This window comes from Pipra filicauda, unplaced genomic scaffold (assembly GCF_003945595.2).
Source record: "Pipra filicauda isolate LSUMZ 115617 unplaced genomic scaffold, ASM394559v2 scaffold66_size7647185_pilon, whole genome shotgun sequence".
Classification (NCBI taxonomy): domain Eukaryota; kingdom Metazoa; phylum Chordata; class Aves; order Passeriformes; family Pipridae; genus Pipra; species Pipra filicauda.
In genome coordinates, this window is record NW_024104831.1 from 5,266,722 (window position 1) to 5,291,184 (window position 24,463).

Below are 24,463 nucleotides of genomic sequence, written 5' to 3' on the forward strand. Positions count from 1 at the left end.
CATCAGACGTCACCAAGATGTAAAAATACAGCACATGGGACAGAGCATACAACAGTGGATGCAGCTTTCTTTAGTTTGTATAAAGAGGTAGGGAGGCAGGAGGAGAACAGAGCTAAGGCCAAGGTTCTCTTCCTAAGTCATATAGAGAGCAGATGAGCTACATGTCAACAAGTCACATGATTTTTAATCCTCAAAAAACCTTTACTCTTTTCCAAAACAAAAGACTTTCATTCACCTCAGTCCACACTTTGCTCACTTCACAAAGAATGAATTCTGACAGCCTGCTTCAAGGAACAGCACCCTGAGAGCTCTTCTGTGTTTTTTGTTCATCTGGAAGGCAAATATGGCCCTTTTCACAAAGGACCCTGTCCTTAGCACACCCTGTAATGTTTTCAAACACGGAATTTGATGAGGAGTCAGCCACACCTCAGCTGTCCGAGGTCTAAACTGAAGGCTCCATCAAAGACAGGTAATGCTACGAATTCTCTGCTGGTATGGATTTTTACAAAAGCAGACCAACTTAATTGTCAGTTATACACATATATTTATATGTATTTACATGTGTGGACATGTATGTCCTCTTTATAGTTAATTTTGATCCAAAGAAATATTGATCTTTACTGACAGAAGTCTATGTTCTGTTCTCCCTGGCAGATCTCTGAATCAAAACTGGTTACCACCTGTCCAAGTAATCCTGCACAGTAATCTGGGTTAAAAAACACAAAGCAGTCCGCTTTCCAGTAAGAAAATTCTTGATAAAAAATAGCACATGAAAACAGATTCTTTAATATATACAGCTTTCCTTACCAGCCTCTGTACTCACCCACCACATTCTTCCAACACTCAATACCTCAGCCCATTCAAGACTTGCCTGTGCTTGAGACACCTTAATGGGGAGTCCTTTTCTCACATGCCTGTTCCCAGGATAGCAATCACCTGACTTGCTAGGATTCACTTGGATGGCTTAAGTTTCTCCTCCCTCACACAGCAATGAAGGAGAGGATAAATCAAAGGTGTCCCAAAGTACAGACAATGGCTACATAGAGTAATAACAAGTGGTTACCCAAGAAGAGCAAGTGGGAGAGAGGGTGAGAGAGCAGAACCCCAAACAGGAGAGAAGCAAAGCCAAATCAAATATGCGCACACCTTGTAATCATTCACAGATTATGATCTTGATTTTTTAGTCCCTTCAGCTGCCAGGTGAATGACCATAACCTAGGATACTGATTTAGAGAATGTGTAACAGTAAGTGAGAGCAGGATAATCACAAAAGCAGAGATGTGACAGCCATCATCACAATGAACTTTCTGTATAACCAGGGAAACTGTTGCTACTAGATCAGATAGGTCATGTATCTTTCTAGGTGTCACTCTCACTTTGTCTTCTGCATGAGTATTTATGCTAAAGCAAACAAAATAACATGAGACTACAAATATCCACACTTGGAAGGTATTCACTCCCTACACCTGTCCTCTACAGTACCAAATTAAACCAGTTTGTATATGTGTTCCTGAAAGCCCTAAGAAGGGAGGAGAGAAACCACGTGGAGGGAGTTGGGCAGGCTTCACAGCAGGAAGGTGCAGCTGAGCTCCTGACTGAATATTGCTTGAGCGTGGGCAGAGACTGACAATGGACAACATTGGTACCTGCAAAAATAAAGCTAGGACTTGTTCCACTGGTTGAAACGTAAGGTAAGCAGAGGCAGGACCAAGCTGAAACATCCACAGACCTGTGTGGTAACTGTGGGAAGTCAAAGTAATGCCATGCATGTTTATGCATGTTGTGCTGATCACCAAAAGCCACTGTAAATGTCAGGTGTCAAGGGTTTGCAAGACCTGGTAGGCAAATCTGGGCTATATTTTTCTCAACACTTGGGTCAGTATCACCAGAAAAATCATGCAAGGCAGAAAGACATGTTTTCTGTCTAAAGCAAGAACCCCAGCCACATCCACCAGGGAGTAGGCTCTAGTTGCACCAGATAGGAGTCTCAGATGAGACTCTGGATGGTGTAACCAAGGTCACTTCTCATAATCTCTTACTAAGTAGTGGACAATCAGCTTTCTCCAGCACTGAGCAGGGTTATTTTGCCATATAGACCAGAGTTTACATTAGAAAACTAATAGATAAACAGAACTCTGAACAAAAAGCAAATAAAAGAGACCTCTTACTTTCACTGATGTGTAACTGTAGTGAGTTGACACTGGTTGGATGCAAGGCACCCACCAAAGATACTCTATCACTCCCTTTCCCAGCTGGACAGGTGAGAGAAAATAAGATGGAAAATGAGTCATAGGTCGAGATAAGGCAGTTCACTAAAGCAAAAGTATGCACATAAAGAAGAGAAAAAAATAGGTTTGTTCTCTACTTCCCATTAGTAAGCGGTATTCCGCTACTTCCCAGAAAACAGGGCTTTAGCACACATTCTGGTTGCTCTGGAAGGCAAACATTGTAAATAATGAATGCCCCCTCCCCCTTCCTCTTCCTTTTCTTAGCTTTTATATCTAAACTGACATCATATGGTATGGAATATTCCTTTAGTTAATTTGGTTCGGCTGGCATAGTTGTGTCCCCTCTCAAGGGGAGCATCTACCTACCTCTAGCAACTTCTAGCTACCTCTAGCTCACAGAATCTTGCCCAACCCCAGCCTAACAATGAGTGGAATGTTGGAGAGACAGTGCTCATGCTGTGCCAGCACTGCCCAGCAGTAACTAAAACACTGGTGTGTTATCAACACCTTTCTAGCTACCAATGCAAATCCCCAGCGCTGTGAGGGCTGCTATGGGGAAATTAACTCCATCTCAGCCAGACCCAATACGAGTTCATTGCACTATTTTGTCTCTTGTTTCAATAGCTTAAAATTTATGATAGGCTTAGCATTAAAACTGTGTTGCAGCTGGTTTTACTGAAACCAGATAAGTATTTACTTCCAAGCATCTGAGGGCTGAATTATTTCTCAGTATCCACAATAAGTGAAGACTAGATAGAAAGAAAAACCCTCATCCTTCATTTATCGTACTTAAACCTTGCTTTGGATAGCACCAAAATCTTCTGTGGGCCTTGCTAAATCACAAAAATCCTCAGCTTCTGTGCTGTAAAAAATCATCATTATCCCTCATCAATCAGATAGCCATCAGTAAGTTAGGTAACAAACATGTAAGACACAATATAAAATAATAAACAGTTATCTTTGTTAGTTCTAGTTCTGCAGTTTAAATCCTCAGCCTGTTGTCTCAAGAGTTGTATGCAATTCGGGCAGTGGTTTGTCATGTGAATTTTGGTACTGCTCAGGTGTTTAGATTTTAATTCACAGTGGAGAATAATGAGGCAGAATTATACTAATGTATTATGATGTCATCTTTCAGACAGAAAATTTGGATATTTCCATATTAATTCACTGGTAGTACAGGAATTTAGCCTTAAACCCATTTTTACAGTACTCAGAGATGGTCTTACAGTACATATGCCTTAATCCAGCAGAGGATGGAAGCAAATGTTTAAAAGTCTCACCTGTATTGCATGTTCAGAATTCAGCATATGCTTTGGTGTTTTACTTGGCTGGCACTAACAGGGTTTCCATATCAGAAAAAAAATTGAGATCAAGTAATTTCTCTTCATCACAGCAGTGAAAAATTAACACTAAAACTCTGCCTGGCTCTATTTACAACAATACAATGGAACATAGGCAAAGATCCTTTGGTTTATCTGCTATTATCTTCAAAATAATATGTAAAGAACATAAGTAATGTGAAAAGACTTGCAGGGAACTCAGCCTAGCTATTCATCTTAGGTCAAACACAGCAAAACATTTTGGCATCTAAATATTATGGCACAGTTCTGCTAATACCAAAAAGGGGGACTGTTCACCATGTTTTGCTAGGCCTCTCTCATTGACAATGACATATGAATAGCTTTCTAAGACACTGGATTTTTTTGGTGCTTTTAAATGCTTTTCTGAGTAATACTTCTCTTCTCTTGGCTTTTTATTACAGATGAGTTAGATGCAAAAGCACATAATATCCCAAAACATCAATCTGAGATGGCATAATGAGAGCAGGATTCATGGAGTGTTTCCTTGATTTTTTTTTAATCAATTACTGCCAAATCAATATATTATGCTATTTCTGCCTCACTGTTTTATTTTTTTAAGGTCTGCAACTTCAATTAAAGATTAAATGTGTTGAGTTATCATACTATTAATTGTTCTGAACTGAAGTGTTTTGAGTTATATATGAATGTCCTTGTTTATGACAGGACAATTGGCTTACACAGAGACATTGCAGCTGTAGTATGATGTCCTACTGAGTATCCAGCATTACTGTTGATGGTGAGTGTGTATGGTTAGCATGACTTGCAGGGAACTGCTTTGCATCTCCAACTTCATCACCAGTATTCTCATGGTTAGTCACTCAGATAAGTCACGTAGCTGTTTGGAGCTGGTTCTAAAACTAGATCAAGATGGGTAGTGTCTTTCACTCCCCTGCACTTCTGATTTATCTGTTTGTTGTGAGGGTTTTTTTTGGGGGGGAAATGTTTGCTGGGGGGGGTTGTACTTTTTACAGACTCTGAAATCTTTTTTTGTGGAAAACTTTGTTAAACTTGCCTAGAGGTGTTGGGGAAAAATGTCCAGTCATCTCATCGATGGGCTTTAGATCAGACTATGTTTAGCAAATACTATAGGCAAATACTATACTTTTCTTCACATATTTACTGCTTTTTATAATATGTTGAGAGTACATTTTATAACTCTTCGGGCTCTCTCCTGCTTGTATGTTTCCTCAAAGGGTTGGCATAAAAAGGTAAAAGGAAAAAAAAAAAAACAAAAACCCCCAAGCTTTACTTCTCCAAACCATGTAGTAATCTTGGTTATAGTCAGCACATTTCTTAGATCTCATTGAGCTTTACCAGAGATTTCTTTTAAACACATCCATTCTGAAAAATATTCCTTCTTGGTTAATAAACACAAGAACCATTTTCTTTAGACTCACAGGCTTGTTTTCACATATCTTCCTTCAAGTTGAGATTTACTGTGAAATCTTTACTGAACACTTTATTTACTACAAATGAACACTGCCCTCATATCCCTTACTGAGCCGAGAAATACCTTTGTAAGCAAAGATCAAGAAAAGTAGCCTACAGGAGGGAAAATGAGACAATTTTGGAAGATGGATCTTTACTCCTATGTCTCAGTTACAATATTCATCTTGTTCATTTATGCTGAGGCTCAGGACACAACTCACCAACAGTGTATTTGTGTGGTCAAATACAGAGCATTTCTTTGTCTCTATATGAGTGATTTCCAAGCTGAAACCATTTACATTTGTGCACAGCTACACCCATGCTAATAGTCCACCTAAGAGGCAGTACTTCTTTGCTCAAATACTTTCATTCCTATCTCAACTACGTATGTTCAGGATTAGGGATACTTCCTGCTCCCCTATCTCAAAAGACAGGCTAGCCAAGCACATAAGTTGTCTGCATCTGGCTATTCACTTGTGTTTTAAGAAAGAGCCCCAAGTATGTTCTTTACAACAGCTCTTTACAGACATCTACTTAGTGAGAAGTACTGAGTTCCCCAGTACCAGTCATAGTGACAACTCCTTCTGTTCCAATATAAGAAGTTATATGAAATCCCACCACAAAAGACTAAGAATAATTTTGTAAAAATGTAGTCCACAATATCTTTGCTTAATACTACAAGTCAGATCTTTTTAGAGAGCCATGGATATCTCGGAGGAGTCTGGGAAGTGTGTTCCATCATAATTCTACTGCCATAAAGTGTTTGTGGAGTCTAACAGTGGTTAGCTTTTACCAGTTATCCTCAAATAGGTTGAGATAATCTCATGGTAATGTATTCAGTGTGTTCCGTGGGATACAGAAGCAAACTAACGGCCAAATCTGTTCACCTAATCTAGTGTCCTGATTCTACCTATGGCCAACATCAGGTCTCTAGTGAAGCTGTAAATAATGCAGCATATAAATATTTAAGATAAGATATTGTTCACATTCCAGAGAAAAGAAAATCTATTTTTTGTACTGAGCAAATGCAGAATTAGTTGCATGTGGAAAAGTCTTGTGCCAGCATTAAACATTTAAAGGGTTTGTTTCTGTTTCAAAGCTTAGCAGTTTACACACTTTAAGAACAATTTGTCTGCTAGCCAAGAAAGGAAGCAACAGCAGAAGGTATGTACAGTCACATATGGCCAGATCAGGGGAACCATCCGGACCTAATATTGGCTGCAGCTCTGGCGAAAAAATGTTCAAGATATTCAGAGAGAAATCTGTGGGCACTTGGGTACTCTGCATTGTGACAAAGAAACCTCACATTGATTCCCAGGTCTTGCATTGTCAAAACTAGAAAAAAAAAAAAAACAAACATCTAAATTAAAAGTGTTTTTATCCATCTCCACCTCTAAACAGCAGGCACAGTGGCTTTTATTTGCTTTCAATTTTAGGAGAAAAGAGTTTATGCCAAAGCTGCCACAAAGATGATCTGTGAGAGAATTGTGTGAGATAAGAACATAGAAGTTAAAAGTAAAACTATCAGAGAGGCCTTGAACTCTTCTGTTAGTCATTCCTCCTGTCTTTTACAGTACTCAATCTTGCCGTTGTTACAAGACTATAATACAAGATGCCCTGGCATTCTAAAAACCTTCTCATTTGATACACTGTCATTCTGTAAATAAATCTGCAATAAAGTGCTTATTTCTTACTTTTTAGCAACTAGGCACAAAATGTTTGGCTATAAAGTGCTTACAAATTAGATTACTGGAAGGGAATAAAATGCATTCTTATCTACTGAACCAATGATGGGTCAAATGGCAGTTTGAATTCTCGTGGTGAATATGACTGTGACCTTCATATTTCCCATTGACAGAAAACAATTTTATTTACATTTTTAAATCCACATAAATGTGAAAGATGGTACCACTACAAAATGAAACATTAAATTTGTTTGTCTCAAGGCATAACTAAGCTCTCCCAAGGTCACATATAGTCTGAAATGAAGCAAGACTTTCTAAACCTGTTACCAGCACATTTCACCCAGACCTGATGGTGCTGGTGAACTATTTTCATTTACCAATTGAAAAATCTCCTAATTTTAAGATGGAGAAATAAGAAGTAATGAGAGACTGTTTCTTTTGTCCCTTAGCTGTTTCTGCACAAACTGATCACTAATTATGTTTGAGCTATTATAACAAGCTACATGTTTCAGCTCTACAGATTAAAAAGGTCTAACCATAAAGAGATGGCAGGGTGAAAAAACCTTATTCAAAAAGAAATGTATCACACTCTCCTCGACCAACAGCACAATAATATCTATACTTCTAGAACCATATATTTAGAAAATAATTAAAGCTATGTATAATTTGATACAATCGGCACATTTAAACACTTAAAGAACAGCATTTTCCTTCTGTGCATATCAAATGACCCTATGCATAAGAAATGGCTGTTTTTAATGTAAAAAAAAATTAAAAAAATAAGATCTATCCATTACATCCTAGTATTCCCTCTACACTTTCTAAGAACCTCATCATGAAAAAGTTATTACTAAAAGTTGTAGACACAGTAGGCTATGTTAAAAAGAAATTATAAATAATAAGAACTGCATTCTTCTCACCATTCTGTTTAACACTTCCAGCTTCTCCAAAGTACAACATTAAAAGACAAAAGCTCAATAGTTATTTACAAGATAACACCATTTTGGAGAGTACTGTCATACAGAGCACCTAGGAGGATATATATGTCTATAAATTACAGATGGTTCTGGTAACAATGCCTATGATTAAGGCAGCCTGACACTTTCTATAACAAAACCTTTTTTCAGTTGCTTATAAGTTTGCTGAACTCCAAGCACTTGGAGTAAAATTTTCCCTGCAAGGTATCTACCCGAATATTTGTTTAGTCTTTGTGGAAAGTTTAACATAAAGTGGTTTAGAGAACAAGATTACAGGAAAATATACCTTGCTTTGAGGGGAAAAAAAAAAAACAGTTCTTTGAGAAGTCCTAATGTTGCATTTTTGAAGAAAGAAAAACCTTTGAAATGTGGTAGAGCATGGCCTTTTTGTCGGGTATATAATTTCTCTGATTACTGCAATGCCAATTCAAAGCCAGTCTAGTTTGCTGGGTGTTTTTAATCTCACATCTTAACTGCTTCCCAGAATCATCTCAGCTTCTACAGCCAAAAGTCATTAATATTCTTCACATGCTTTAATACTCAGAACTGTTTTCGTGGAATAACCTATTCATGTTTCAGCTCTGCAAAATAGAGTTTGCTTTCTTCAGCCCATAATGCTGAATACACCAAGCTAGAACATCCCTTCAGTCCTTGCTCTGGATGTCCCAGACCAATAAAATAAGATGCTGGAGCCAACTTCTCCTATATTTTTCCCAACAGTTCTTACCGGTGCTCTGAGGATGACAAGGAGGCTAGACATAAAGATAGCATGCAGTAGCTTGTTACAGATCTTTATGCATGGATGATAGATACAAATAATTAAACAAAGCAAATTATAAGCTTAAAAATAATGGATGGAGACTGAGGGTAGTGGCCCTGAAACTGGTAACTGGTTTCAAGCTAATGATATGCATCCACAGCTAAACCTGAGTATTGCTCTTCAGGAAAATAAAAAAAAAAAAAAAATAAAGCTTTCAGGATCTTGGGCACATAAACAGTTTTCTAGAATTAATTAGTTAACTGTGCTATGACAGACTGACAGGGTTTTTTAAAATGCAAGACAAGAATTGGACTTGGATGTAACTGTGAAGGTAACGGAGGTTCAGCAAACAGATTAAAACCAGGAAAGCAAAGACTGCTTATGCTTAGTGCTAGCAACCTTGGAAGATCCTCCAGATTAGATCCAGAAGTTGCCTATAATTACTACTATGAAGTGCTTGCTCTTTTTGTCCAAGGGACCTGTTAAAATTCATAATCTGGAATTAGCTGCTCACATATTTCTGCTGGCAAAAGTTTCCTGAGAACATAATTCGCAGAAGCTACTAAACTGTCCAAACAAAGCAATCAAAGTAAGAAAAGAAATAACTTAAACACTTTCTGACATTTCTGCAGCATAACTTCTCCTAGAACTAGGTACTTCTTTTTACTGTTACTGATGAATAGAATTGCAATGGATAGAATTGGCAAGACAACATAATTTCAACTTTCTGGTTCAGGAATTTCTTACACATCAGAATAAAGCTTTTTTCTGATATAGGGCTCTAAAAATTTGAAGGACTTCCACTGTGAATGAACACAAACACAGAAGGCCAAAGAGCAAGAAAGACTTAATAAACAAATATCTCAGAACGTACCTACAATGAGATCCTGTTTCCTGAGTAAAGGAGGCCCTGACTGTATTAAACCAAGCAGAATAAAATGAACAAGCAAAAGCAAGAAAATTCCTCAGGCTATTCCACCAGGTGGTCGTTAAAGCAATTGCCTCTGAATAGTGAGGTTTGGGTTCATATTTCCTGAGGAAAAGAAGAAATTTAATCTCTTAAATGACTGACAGAGGCTTCAGTCACTGGGCTGATGAGAAAAATATGAGTAAGAGACAAAGAAAATGGAGATTGGAAAAGTCCTGTGACCCTATAAAATCTTTTGTAAGTCTAGTGTGTTACACCCAGATAGAACTGTTTCTCGGTGACCAGCACAACCCTTTTTTTTCCCTTTCATGTATCTATGTGAGTCAAGAGAATCAATGATAGAGAAGTTATGGTATTTTAGGATGAAATGGTGACATTTAAATTAAAAAATAACCCAGAAGTCTAGCTATCACAGCTGATACTAATTCTATTGTAAGTAATAGCTGAATGTGAGGTGCAGTCATTTATCTGCAAGCAGAGCTTAGCTATGTGTTGTTAGTCTCTTACAACTGACTAATAAGATGCTTGAAAGTGCGACTGGGGCTGACAGCTGATCCTGGGATGATCAGGCCTGACTTATATCAGCCATGGAAAAAGTACTGTACAGTGAGGATATGCACACTGAAAAATGCCCAAGGAATATATTCTGACTGCCATGAACTGAAATTACCACACTAAAGAAAGACAGAGCGCATAGCTGATGTGAAGTAATTATGAAATAATTGAATATAAAGTAGTTAAACAATTAAAGGTAGAAGCTATGATACAAGACAACACAGATGAAAAATAAAGAATATTTCATGTAAGAGAAACTTTCTGCACAGTCATCTCGTTGGACATTTGCAATGGTTTTTTGCTGTGTTCAGTGGCAGTAATACTGTTGAGAAAAATTATCCCTAGATGAAGAGTTCAGCCTTGAACCAAGCCTGTGACTGAACTAGAGTTTGTGGGTGACATTGACTCAGATGCCAACAATGCAAGATGTAAACAATTTTTAAGGAGTCAAGAATGAAATAGAGGTCCAGGCTCAGAGGAGAGAGACTGTTGTAGAAACAGACATCAAAGCTAAGCAATTGGGACAGGATGACTCTTTATTCAGATTCTGTTTTCTTTGAGATTTTGTTTTGATTTCTAAGAAGGGATTTGTGTTGGGATTGCCTTTTGATTACTGTACTTATTTCTATGCAACTACAGTGACTCATTCATATTTTAGAAGCAACAGTATTCCATTACAGATGAACCTCCTGTTTCTTTCAGTGTGAGAGGTAACAGCATGCATTCCCTACCATTCCCAACGAGTCCTCTAGCAAAAGCAGAGGTGACCATTTAGTCCCATTGCTTAGGTACTAAATAGGTCAAATCATGTGACTTTTAAAAATGATAGGTCCCATATCATGTTTGTTTATCGTGAAAATAAACAAGAGCTCAGTCTCAAGTATATTTTGTAACCATTGGAGGTCACTTTTATGCTGACATTTCTGCTAAGAATTCTCTGCCTAAGCAGTGATACATTTTACATCCTTAAGTAACTTGAAATTACTTCTATTGTCAAAGAGCAATATCTTGATTAAAAAAAAGAAATAGTTGAGTCCATTTTCTGCCAGTCTATCTGTATGACAGCTTTTGTTTCCTAAATACATACTCAGAAGGCATTGGAAACTAAGATAAATTAATCAATGTAATTTCAGTTGTCTAGATTTTCCATCCCCAGTGGGCATATTTATTGGAATCTGACTGTAGCTGGGCACATTTTTAATAGCAAACAATTTATTTGATTAATTTACCCTACACTTCTGTTCATTAAAAAGCCTCTCCCATTTTGATTTCTGCTTTTTTTTTCCCTAAGCAGTCAGTGAATATTTTCAGCATATTTTAGTCTGGATTCTGTTTGGAAGCTCTTTGCTTCATCTAATCACAATGATTATTTCTTTACTGGAGATGTTGTAACTTTAAATCTTTAGTTAGTGTTGTCTTATTTCCCCTAATTGACTTTGCCACTCTAAGTTTAGTGTCAGGAACACCTCTGACATGATTAGTGAACATATAGTATTATATTTGAAGCACTGACTTACCAAAGGATGCACAAATCCACAGGGAAACAATCTTTCTCTAAACCTTTATCAGACAAAACAGGTTTACACAGGTGTATGTTGAAAAATGAATATAAAAGGATGAGAATACAGGAGAATAGAAAGCTTCTGAGGAGTGGGAACTTTTATAAGTGAATCCTCATGTTATTATCCCAACTCATTTCAAGCCACCCCCCTGTTATTCTGTGATATGTTTTCCCAACACAGAATGATCCTTCATCTCACCACCTTCATCCTGCTCCAACTACCACATGATCAGCTACAGTCAAATCAAGGAAAAAGGGGAACATGGGCAACATGGCAACAGTAGTCCATGAAATGAGAATTACAGGATGCATGAGCAATGAGTTTGTTATTTTTATAAATATTATTAACATATGTCCACTGGAACTAGTCTTATCTACACATGCTGAAGAGAGAATTATTCCAAACATTTCTACAGTATTTGGGATGCTAACAAGAAGTCAGGGCACAAAATATCAACCATGCAAGGTGGACCATACTCAAAGAGGGCTAAGTGGAAATACTGTCTTAGACTCCATCGAATTTCTCCATTAATAAGGAAAGCTGAGGTAAAAAAACTCCCAAAGAAGCCCCCTAGAAGCATCACATTCCCACAAATGAACAACTTCTCCTGATGAATACATAATCACATGTGCCTCTCATTACCTGAAGTGTTTTACAGATCAGGAGGTTAAAAACTTTCCACAAGCAATGGAAATGTAGGTACAAATTTAAAGGATGTAAAATACATGAGCAAAATTGAGTCAGGGACCTGCCCAGCTAGCTGAATTTTAGCCTGAATCAACAGGCTAACGAAGTCACAGCTCCACCTGTTGAGCTAAAGCAAATCATCCACCTGTGACAGCTGGCAGCACAGGTTCATTTTTGTGCCAGATGTGGATGACTAACACTGTGCTGCTTGGATGAAGCAAAATACAAAAGTTTAAGGGCAAACCATGCCATTATTACTCTAGGTGGAGGAGTACTGTAGCCATGGAGTCATTCTGTCAGAGAACAAAAGGGCTCAGTTCTACGGGAAGGATCTCAGGGCAGACCAAAGACAGGATGACATCATTCTGGGTAAATTTACTAGAGCATACAACAATGAAAGACACACTAGAAATAAAAACATATAGAGCCTGCTCAGCTCTTTTTGACTTCACAGAAAACTAAGTTACTCTGACCAAAAGCTATGAATACCATATAGCCATACATATATATTCTTTCACATTTATTACACGTGCTTACTACTTCTTTTCTGTGCTAGCTGTGAACAGCCAGCTCACACAAAGCAAATCAAGCTAAAATTTAATGAAATATCATTCCCAACCACCTTATAAAAATGGAAATATTTATCAAGCTAAAGACCCCATTTTATAACCAGAGAAATCAATGGCAAAGTTCTCATGAGCCTGAATGGTCTTGAATCAACATGCAAGTTTCCTGTGGAAGAATAAATAAGGATATATATTTTGCCTTACATGGTCATTATTCTGATACATTTTTCTTCTGAAAGAAGAAAAAAGTATCTGCAGTGGTCTGCAAAAAATGTACCTCAATAGTGCAGTTAGACTTCAAATTTACAGCACAAATACAATACCGCATACAGGCCACACATGGCTTTCTGAGGTATGCCACCATTTCCATTTCTTTGTAATTCTAGTAAACAGTAAGTGATGCTGACTGAATGCTTTAAAAATACAGAAAAAAAAAACAGAATGCATGAATTATCTATTTGAAAAGCCTAACTTTACTTTCATTTCAAAAAATAAAGATATTTTGCAAACTGTTTCTTCAGAACTTGGATCAGTAGTCAGAATGAGTCACAAATCATTATTTCAAAAATTCAGAGTTAATCAAAAATAGTTATTATCCAATAATTATTGGATTTTTAATTATTCAGTAATTATTATCCAATAATAATTGGATAATAATATTTTTTTAGAATAAGGGATAGTAAATAGTGCTTGGTTATAGAAAGAATACTGTAATGGATCCTAAGTAGCCTAGAGATAAATTCAGCAGGTTCTTGGCAAAACTATTACTTTGTAACATTTTTAAAGGCATAGATGTGGGGCTTTTTCTGTCATGGAAGAAGAAAGTTTTATATCCTAAAATAAAAAATGCCAAAAAAAATACTGCATTCACTTTCTCCTAGTTCAGTAAAGCACTGAAAAGTGAGTGAGTCTCCCAACTTCAGTTAAGCTTGTGTTTTGCTTCTAAAAAGCAGCTACAAACCATTGGCCTCTATTCTGAAGTGTCTGCTACAGCACCACAATTTCAGGATATTCTATAAATTGTGGAGAACAAAAGCAGCACTGGCACCTCCCCTAGTATACTTAGTCACATATTTCCATATTCACTCGGATTGCATTATGTTGGAAGACTGAACCATATCATTACAATCTGCTAACCCACACAATAACTTTTCCAAGACTCACAGTCTGCTCTAGATAGTAACTATTCTGTGCCTTTAAGATGCAAACACAAAATGTATTCTGATATATTTATAATTCAGTGGGATAGCACCTTATTGCAATGACTAGGGCTAGCAGAAGTAGCAGACCTCTCACAGAGGAAGGAGGTACATAGCAAGGGGTACCCCTGCTTGAGTCAGCACAGAGAGAAGCTGAAGATATGGAAGATGATTCACACAGACCACAGTCTTATGAAGGACCAGAAAATGTCATTCCTTACTCACTCTGAGTGACCACTCACAGAAAGGATTCTGTGAAGTAATGCTTATCCTTTGTGCAAGTAACTACTCAAAATACTGAAGTTTTAACTCAGATATTAAAAATAGTATTGCTAAAGGGTCCTAATCTCTCTCCCCTCTGTTTGCAACATGTACTACACTGCCACCTACTCCAAGGAAGCCAGCAAGCAAATGTGGTGGTTTGTGGAAGCAGGGAGAAGAAACAAGTACGAATATAAAATGTGGACCTTGTTAAGGTAATACTCATTGCAGATAAAGGTAGCAGGATGGAGCCCATCTTTTTTAATGGTGAAGGTTTTCATGTACTATTTATTATGCACATCTTTTATGCCATATCTCTGTAGTCTTTCTTATTTTCCTTCTCTTTAAAGACTTATTCACTTGTCAGTTGTGCTCCACAAAGCTACAGTATTATTGCTATGTTTTACTTATCAATATTGTTTACAAAATCCTCTCAAGGTGCAAAGCATTTCCCACATAAACATTAAGAAAAATCTCTGATTGTAATACAAAGCAGTTGCAGTAAGTGAAAGCAGAAATTACTCTAAATTAGAGTCAAATTACAGACTAACATTTTGATTTTAAACACACCAATATTTTACAATACTGCTACTGACAGTGCAACAAGAGTGAGGATACAGTTTTAATATTCTTATTTTAAGTCAATACCTTCTTTTGCAAGACCGCAAATGCTATGGATGAGATTGTAAATATAAAAAGCAGTCCATTAATTTTATATAAGCAGTTTTTTATACCTGAAGGCCTATGACAACATTTCTTGACAAAATACCCTAGCAGAAGAATTGTTTTTCTAAAGTTCAATCAAGAATAGCTTATAAAAATGACTGTGCAGATAAATATTATGGTACAGGTGGTCTGAAGAACCCATAACAGAAATTCCATTAGCTAAAAATTTTTAAGAGCTGCCAATTACACTTTCAATTTGAAGTGGCATCTGAATAGTGACAAGCAATTCTCGGTGATAGAAATGGCCTACTTAATCTTCAACAGGAAACAGAATCCGTCTTCCTCACAAAAGTAAACAAATCATTGATTTGCATAGGAATCCTATCTTGTATTACAATGCAGAATCAGGCCATAGGATCTGCTGTGGAAGAGTCTTTGTTTTTCAATAGTGCACTCAATGTATGCCTAGAATGTCTCTTCTTTTTACTTTTTCCCAGTAGCTCATATGCACCTCCAAAACAAGTGCAGGAAATATCGTGCCTGCTGAGAGTTAACTCACACATAATGCAAGGCTGACATGGGGCAGAGGAAAAGGGGAAGAGGATAATAAAACATACTAGTCTGTTATTTCTGACATATGCATGCAACATCAGGTAGAAGCACTATACTCATAGGGTCAGATCCAAAACTACCAGAATTGTTAGAAATCACCACTGAGTTCAGGGATTTTCAGATCAAAGCATGTTCTAACAAGGAGGGTAAGTAGCATCTGTTGTTTTTCAACTGAGGATACTGTGTTGGTTAGAGTTACATGATTTTTTAATTTTCTTTCTAAATAAATAATATCATTTTAATATATCATATATATATATATGCAGATATAAAAATTTTAGTTACAAGTCTTTCAAAGAACTAAGGCCATTAGATCACTGTTTTCCTAGTATTATTTTGGCTGTCAGCTCTGCTGCTAAAAGTCTGCTGTACAGCTATCACTAAAATTTTAAGGAAACATACAAAGAAATAATGTAAACATATTTTCTTATCAGTTTTTCAAAAGATCAGAGGAAAAAAAAGAGCATTCACAAGTGTATACAACAAGAAACAACCAAGCTACACATCCAAAGAAGCAGACAAGCTCTTTGTCCTTTAGTTTTTTGCAATTCTGGATTAGAAAATGAAATCACAGGAAAACAGGGCACTAGTATCATAATCATTTGGTAAGCCTAATTTCTGCCCCATCAAAAACCTGCAGATGTAGAAAAAGCAGATTAACTTTCCATGCACTTGTCAACCTGTCATCATCGAAGTAATCAAACAGATTAACAGGAGAGATGATACTCCAGAAGGCACTAACTTGTGAAAGGATAGGATAGAGATCAACTAGTGCACAAATCTTTTTTCAACAGATGCAGGGGCCAAGGAAGAAAATATTACTAAATAAAATATTACTGAACCTTTCCTTGGAGAGGAAAAGAGACAGGGGACCTGGAGAGATGGCACAGTGTGCAAGGCAGATGAACGTCCCTGAGACATTTGTCACTAGCTGGACGATGAGACATTGACATTAATGAGGGTGGCATTTGGAAGATAAAAGCAATATCTCTGCAGCAGACAATACCGTTTCAAGACACCACACATGGGGAAATGGTGTAATCAAAAGAGACTGGAGAGTGTTCACATCTAGCAAAAGCATCACAATCACTATTGATATTCATGGGAGAATATGGATCAGGAATAAATGGCTTATGGTTTTGTCTGGAGGGTTGGTGGGAATTGTGGGTTGTTTTTCTTCCCAACCCAGTCAATTCCCATCACATTCCTTTATTGAAGGACTCTCCATCAGTCATTCACTTATACCTGCCTTGCCAAAAGTCACTGTTTCATTGACAAGTGCTTTTCAGGCAGCGGAGCTCTAGAAGACAGCTTTGTCGATAGTGAGTGGGGATTTACAGGGATGGAGGCTCTTGCCTGCAATTATCTCCTCGTGAAAGCAAGGAGAGAGCTGGGACATACCCTGAGCACTGTCTGCCAGGACACAACCAAGTGTAGACAGCAAGATCTGGCTGCCCCTCACAGATGCCTCAGAGTGCCACTAACCCAAAAAGGACATCAGCTGTGTCTGAGAGTCACTCCTGCCATTACTCATGGGATAGAAAATGTCATTATTAATTAATCACTCCCTGTTCTCTTGTTTTGGTGTCAACCATTCTCACAGCTCATTTTTTGCTCCAATGGTCTCGAGTATCTCTGATCTCTCTCCAAAAGGAGAGGATGCTGTGGTCCTAGAATAGAATGAGACAAACCTGAGCATCCTAGAACAGCCTTCCTGATCCCCAGATTCATTCTGTCATCCCTGTTCCACTCCATACTCATGTATTGCCCCTCTGATCAGTTTTTCCCCAGAAAACAAAGCAACTGGTACACCACTGAGAGAAAGCAAGTCAGCAGCAACATCAATTTGCTGGTCCACCTGTCTACTTCTTCCTTCAGGAAAACGGACGCAGGCTGACAAAGCCCAAGGTCAGAACCTGTTGCGGGTGAGGTCTAAGCAGCAGCGGCCCGAAACACTGACTACCCCGGGACGAGGCGTCTATGAGAGAGTATTTTCCAGGGGCCGGCGTCGTCCCCGGGTCGGTGCGGGGTCGGGCGCTGTCCGCGGTGCTGCCCCCGCCCCGCGCGTTCTCCAGGGTCCTGCACGGCACTGCCGGGGCGGCCGGAGGGGCAACGCCAGCCCTGGCCGGGGGGGAGCGGGACACCCCAAAGTGAGCCCTCCCCTAGTCCGACTGCCAGCGCCTGCCCGCTCTCCCCGCAGTGCTCGCACCCGCTGGAAACACTCAACATCTCCAACAGAGGGGGGAAACCCACACTTAAAATAAATAAATGAACAAACAAAAATCACGTGGATTAATCGTGCAATGAAGAAGGCTTTAAACACGGAAACAGCGACGAGCAGGAAAATAGTAACCCAAACTAACCCGATATGTGATAAGGACAAGCTCTTTCTGCATCCTCAATAATGCTACCTGCAAGGACTGCAGTCCCACACATGAAGGTGCCCATGTCCCCGTCCTGCAGCAGAGTACCGAGAACCTCCTGGTTGTACTTCAATACCATCTCTCTCTCTCTCTCTCTGCTTCAATTTAAAAATTGAAAGAGAATGGGGAAGTGATAGAAGAAAGCTGATTGAATCTATCACAAACAAGCCCAGCAAGATGGATTGTGAGGAAAAAAAAGCTGTATTCCTAAGCAGCGACCGGTGTCACAGTAGTTAAAATATAACAGAAAAGCCTCTCACAAAGTCAATTCTTATGTAGATGAGGAGACATAAGAGCTTTTTTCTCTTCGAGGGCTTAGTGAATTTCTAATTTGCCCGAAGAAGCCCTAGAGGAATGAGGTAGAAAGGGTGAGAATATTGGGATTGCTAGTCATAACAAATATTGCCATGATCTGGATTGTCGCCTGAAAATGAGGGGATCCAACGCCATTGTCTCAGCCGAGTTATTTCTCTTGACCTTCAGCTTTGTCCATCCAGGCTCAACAAACTTCCTGCAATGAACGTCGCCCCCTCGGTCTGCCAGAAACACAACTTTGGTCTCTCTAGGTCACAGAAAGGGAAAGAGGAGGAGAGGTGCTTTCCCCTCCAAAAGAAAGGCACTCGTAGAAGTTTAAACAGCTGGAAAAATGTAGGGTTAAACAATAAACTGGGAAATGTGCTGTCCTGCTGAACAGAGAGCAGTTTGCACAGCATTGAGAACCTGCCAATATATATCATATCAATAAAAAGAAGCTCTTCGAAAGCTTGCATAGTAATTGAGATTGGAGATCTTTTTTGATATGGGTTGGCATTTCCTCATATCAATCTGACAGAGCCAACTCAGGAAATTGCTGGTAATATTCATCTGGGGAGCACTTTCATTAAACGTAATTCATTCGACTTTCACAATAAATTGAGTGACATCCTTACAGCAGAACCTTTTTATCCTTGATGAAGTGCTTGCCAGCCTTTGGTTTTCCACTTTATTGTCACATTCCTTAAAGCAGAATCGTCAACATGTCAATCTGCTGCATGAAAAAAATGCTAAAGCTGTATTTACAAAGCACCGAGGAGGTGGTTTAATGCTGACTTACAAGAAGAGCGACTGGGTGTTAAACTATCTGATAAATCACAGCAAAACTTCCCCCAAACCCAATCGGGAGAACAGAAGCCAATCCTAGGGAGGGAAGGATGGCTCACACATTCATTTTCTGCAAGTGCTGGCTATTCCAAGCGATTGGTTTCTTAACCTGCTTCACCGCACTTTCCAAGAGGATTGGGGAAATTGGCTTTTTGTTAATTAAAATGGCGGTTTAAAGACGTAGGGAAATATCAAGGAGGTTAAAATGGATACCTCTAGATACCGTACCGACTTGGAAGATGTGTCTAGTAGAAGAGAGGTAGGGGTTATGTTCAGGTACCTCCCTAAAAGGCGAAATCTGTTCCAGACTGCTTTCTCCAGCTACTTAATAAATAGAAATAGTGTATACTAAAACCAGGAAAAAGACATTTCAGTGCGGGGAAACCCCTTCTTAAACTAGCACAGGTCCCTGGTGATTAGGAAGTAGGGAAGCCCAGAAAAGGACGCACCATCCTACGTTAAAAAAAAAAAAAATAGTTTGTCTCGCCTACACGAGATGGGAGTCCGGTTGTTATTCCCGCGCCTTCCAAAAGGGTAATCCCCCCCCTCCCCCCCCCCCCACTCCACCGCGACACCGTTTCTCTAACTCCTTTAGAAAGAGGGAGAAGGACCATCTCAAGGCTTCATAAACTCCCACACACAAAAAGCCACTTCTCTCCCTGTTCGCCCAGCTCTCTCCCCCGCCCTCCCCGCCTTCGACGTCAAACTTAAAATTGCAAGAAATCGCTCTTTTAGGGGGAAAAAAGCAATACCCGAATGCATTCAGCACCAAATGCCTCTGAGAAAATACTGTGGGTAATGATTACGATAGGACAATGCCTTCTCTCTCTTTTGTTTTCTCTTTTCTTTTATCTTCGCTGCCTATAGAGGTGTGGTTTGTTTGGGGTTTTTTCTTCCATGACAAAGTAGGACACAGTCAGTAACTATCTTTAAAAAGAAAGAAGCAAAAACAAATCAACTTGTTTTCGCTAGCACATGATATCTCCTCACGTTCACCACAGCTTTCATTAACCGAGGTGAAATGACCGCAAACAGTGCGACACACAGCGAAATTAAATGTACACAAACTCTGGAGCCACTAACCCTCTGTTTACCCCCTCAGCAAATACCGTACCAAGTGTGCCACCGCTGAGGACAATTTTAAACCTCTATGATTCACAACGATTTTTCAGGAAAGCTCCTCTCGGCTGCCAGAAGGCCTCCGAGCTACAGTGGTGGTGTGGAATAGACCTTAAAATCCCAGCCCGGCACGGGGAGGAGATTAACAGGCTGTTTCCAAAACCCCTCTGCCAAAGCCATCGCCCTGTAAAAGAAGGTGCCCCGTGAGCTCCGCAGTTCTACTCTTCTGACAAAGCACCGCGCAAAGAAGCTCTCCCTGCGAAACAGCTCTCATCGCGGGGGGAAAAATCACCCCTCCTTTTGCTCTCGTACTGCTTAAGTTCTACATGGAGTTAAAGCGCTCTGCCAGCCGGCTCCGGTGTGTATCCTAATTAACAAACCCACTGGTGAATAAACACTTTACTGGGAGAAGACAAGCCGGGTTGGGGGCTCATGAGGGGAGGGATCCTTACCCTAGCAGCATGCCACGCAAAACTCCGACTGGTTTTAGTTCCGTACCCGCTACTCCGGGTAAGGAGTACTTAAGTAACGAGCCAAAGTCCCTTCGAGCCGGGATGATCCCAGCAAAAGAGGTGCATGTTACCACTCCATGATTATACGGCGCGGGAAGATCTCCCTCGAGTGTGCGGGGGTAAAGCCTGTGACCGTGATGGGGGATGAAGTCCTGTTATCTGCGAGGCACTTTGGCCGCGTTTCCCGAGGGTGCGCAGGATGCGGGCGGGGAGCGGCGGGACGCGGCGAGCGCCCGTCGCCGCCGGGAGCTGCCGGGCACAGCCCGTCGGACCCGCCGCACCGACGGGCTCCGCAGCTGCCGGCACGGAAACGATCTGCCTCCTCCTCCGAGGCCCTGCTTGACCTGTCCCAGTGAGAAATAACTCGTTAGGATCCTTGCCGTCCTTGCTAACAGCCCGCGCGTTCTGTAGTCGCTTCTACGGCTTGCTGCTTCCACACAGGGGGGAAAAAACAGGAGGAAAGGAAAACAAACAGCCTGGCCTTTTATTGTCCCGTGGTGTCGAACTGGAAATTCAGCGTCAGCTAGGCAGGAGGTACAACGAGAAGGTTTCCGTTACGGGAATGGTATAAAATCCCGGTGTCTTTATAAACAGAACTCGGTCCTGTGAAAGTCTGCGATCTTTTGGGGTTTTTTCTTTACTATTTACGTGCTTCCTTACTGACGATTTTGAGCTCAGAACAGCACTGCTAGTTAATGAAATATTATCCATTAGAATTAGACTAAGATGCTTTCGAAAGAAGAGCAGTGGAGTGTCGTGGTGAATAAGACCGAGCGTAGGTGTTTGAACATTTTCTGCAGCTCTCTAAAAGTAAAGAAGGAAAACAACTGCAAGCCTTTAAAGGTTAACTCCTAATTCTACCAAATAAGTACTAAGTTATCCATTTAGGCCAAAAGAAATACATTTCCACTGCAAATCAAATATAACATTTTCAATACACTGCACAGCTCAAAACAAGGAAAAAATACACGTCTTGCAAAGGACACCTAATGTTCTTATCAATAAACATAATACGGCAAACCATCTCTAGCCCAGCAAAATTCCTACTCGTTTTGATCGGCTATGACCTCTATAAATTTCAGGCAGTGAGGCTGGATGACATATGGCTCTATTGAAATGGGGGAGAAAAGCAGAAACACTTTTTTTCCCCTTCAAGATTTCATTACAAAGAAGTTTAAAGGTGGAGGGGAAAAAGGGAAAGGAAAAAAAAACCACACACACACACACACACACAAAGAGCAGCGGTTTGCTGGGTGAAGCGAAATTACTAGGCAGGCAGTGTCTGTAAATTAGTAACTTCGAGGCAGCCCAGCCTCGTCGCAGCAGTTCACTCTCCCTGAACACCTCCTAGTTCAAGCGAAGGGGAAACTGGCTATTTTCTCTCTCACCTATATTGTTAACCCCTCCCAAAAAAAGAGGTTTTTAACAAACTCGGTAGGAAGCTGTTTGTGCTACCATTTCATTTACCCTTCCTAACAGTTTGAGCACTGAAAATTAAATTCCTAATTTGAAACTGTTCTAGTCCACACAGAGTGATGTGCACACACGGATAGGCACAACAAAATGCTGCACCTTGCTGCTTTGTGGCACCGCATTAAAGCTTTAATCAAAACTTCATGCTTCGCTGCTAATAAGCAGTTTATTATCACGCGATGGCCTAATGCAAACTTTCAGAGTCACTCCCGAAATACAGAGAACAGGAAGAGATTGGCATAAACGTGGAAGTATCGATTCAGAAGGAAGAATCGTGTTAGGGAAATCCTTTGGATCCTCCCCGAATGTTTTGGCAGAAGACACAGCCCAGCCGAAGGACGCGTTCCCTCCCCCTAGCTTGTCTTTTATTCACGATTTTTTTTTTTTTTTTGGTATCATATTTCGCATTGTTTGGAGGGGAAACTGGAAAATCGTCTCCTTCACTCTGCAATGCCAAACCCTCGGAAAAAAAAAAAAAAAAAAAAAAAAAAAGAAAAAAAAGAAAAGCATTCAGGTAATGAAGTCTGTAACTAAACGGTAATTGAATCAGCATAATTTGCACACTGAATGGTTTTCAAATGCTCCCAGTTTACAATTAAAGGAGAATTAATGCGCTTGTTGTTCAGACTGCAGCGCATTAGAATAAATCCAGCACTGTTGTTGTAATGAGTCCAGAGCAGTTTAACTGCCAGCAAACACATTTAAAATTTAACACGACGTATCGATCTCGCTCCGGCTTTTTTGATGGATTATTTGCCACGCACTTTTCTCCCCATTTCCCCCACCCCTCTACCCCTCAGCCCGGGCTATAAAATTCGCAGGGAGGAGAGACTCCCGCGACAGACGTGGCACCGCCCGGAGAGGGCAGGGCCCCCCACGTCGGGCGGGCACGGGACGGCGCGGGATACGCCGGGATACGCCGGGATACGCCGGGATGGGCCGGGATACGCCGGGATACGCAGGGATGGGCCGGGATGGACCGGGATGGGTCGAGCGCGCGGAGGCTGCGTGGGCGCGGGAGGGGCGCGCGCCACCGGCCCCACCACGCGCCCCCGCGCGAGCCGGGTCCGCTCGCGATTGGCTGCCCCCCGCTCCGCGCGCCCGCGATGCCCCGCAGCGCCCCCGGGTGGCGCGGCCGCGCCAGTGCAGGGAGCGGCGGGGCGGCAGCGCCCGGCGGCCGCGGGGACGGGGCCGCAGCCGCAGCCGGAGCAGAAGCCGGAGCAGGGCCGCCGCCGTCGCCTCCCCCAGCACAGTCCCCAGCTGGGATGCTTCTCTCGGCAGCGCTCCTGGAAAAAGGTCTTTTCCCTCCCCGTCGCACGGGGACGAGCTGCCGCCAAGCGTTTGCCTGCTTAACGCGTCGCAGGCGAGAGAGGACGCGGGCTGCAAAGGAGCAGCCTGCTTGGTTTTTGTTCCTGGCGGTCGTAGAGGGAATAAAGTGTGTGTGTGTGTGTGAAAGGAGATAACGCCGTTGTTTACTCGTGTTCCCCCGGTAATCTTAAAGGAGACTTGCTACGAAAGTCAATGACACTTCACGCGGAAAACACTCGCTGTGCTCGCCGCCGAATGCCCTCCCGCCTGTGCCGCGCCGCCCGTAGTGGCACATCGGGAGGGTTCCCTTCCAGAGGGGCTCCCACCCTCAGGAAGGAGCAGAGGGCAAGAAGTTGCCTCCATCCCACAGCCTGTCCAGGAGCCCCTGTGGAGGGACTCCGGTGCCCACGCAGATGCCGAAGGACCCGGCCCGGGAGGTGGCACCGGGGGACGCGGCCCGGGACTCCCCGACCCTGTTCTAGCCCCCCCAAGGAGAAGTTACGGGTCTGCCCCGCAACATCCCCGTGTCCTGCCGAGATTTCCTGGCCGAGCCCCGCGCCTCCCCGCCCCTGGCCCGGCCCGACCCCGGGACGGCGGGGCAGGGCTTGCTACGGGGCACAAGTAGTTGCCGTGAGTTTGTTCGTTCTCCGCCAGGCTGGTGCCCTCCCCCCGCCGAGCTCCCCGCTCCCTGGCCCGTGCGAGAGGCCGGGGGCACTCACCAGGTAGAGGGTGGGCTGCAGCAGAAGGACCGCGTACCAGTACACAGCCTGCATCCTCGCCGCTCAAACTTCCCCCGCGCTGCCTTCGCTGCCTCTTTGTTCCTTCCAGAACATAGATCCACCTGACATCCACTTTACAGAACAAGCAGAGCTCTCACCAGCCTAGACAAAAATGAAATTATAGACCCCATGACCACAAGACAAGGTTAGGCTTGAGACAAGGGGCGAAGAGAGGTGTGTAGGGAACGGGGTGGCGGGGGGGCGGGAGAGAAGGAGGAGATGGGGGGTGTGAAT

The 24,463-nt window shown here is 41.5% G+C and overlaps 1 protein-coding gene across 3 annotated transcripts in view; it reads right to left on the reverse strand.

The window, feature by feature from the left end:
• NXPH1 (neurexophilin 1) overlaps positions 1–24,463 on the reverse strand; it is a 146,377-nt gene that overhangs the window by 120,657 nt on the left and 1,257 nt on the right. For all 3 annotated transcript variants that reach the window (XM_027749219.2, XM_027749217.2, XM_027749220.2), the window contains exon 2: positions 24,170–24,331. In XM_027749219.2, coding sequence (XP_027605020.1) covers positions 24,170–24,223 — 54 coding nt within the window. In that variant the 5' untranslated portion in view covers positions 24,224–24,331. The remainder of the gene's footprint in view (positions 1–24,169; positions 24,332–24,463) is intronic.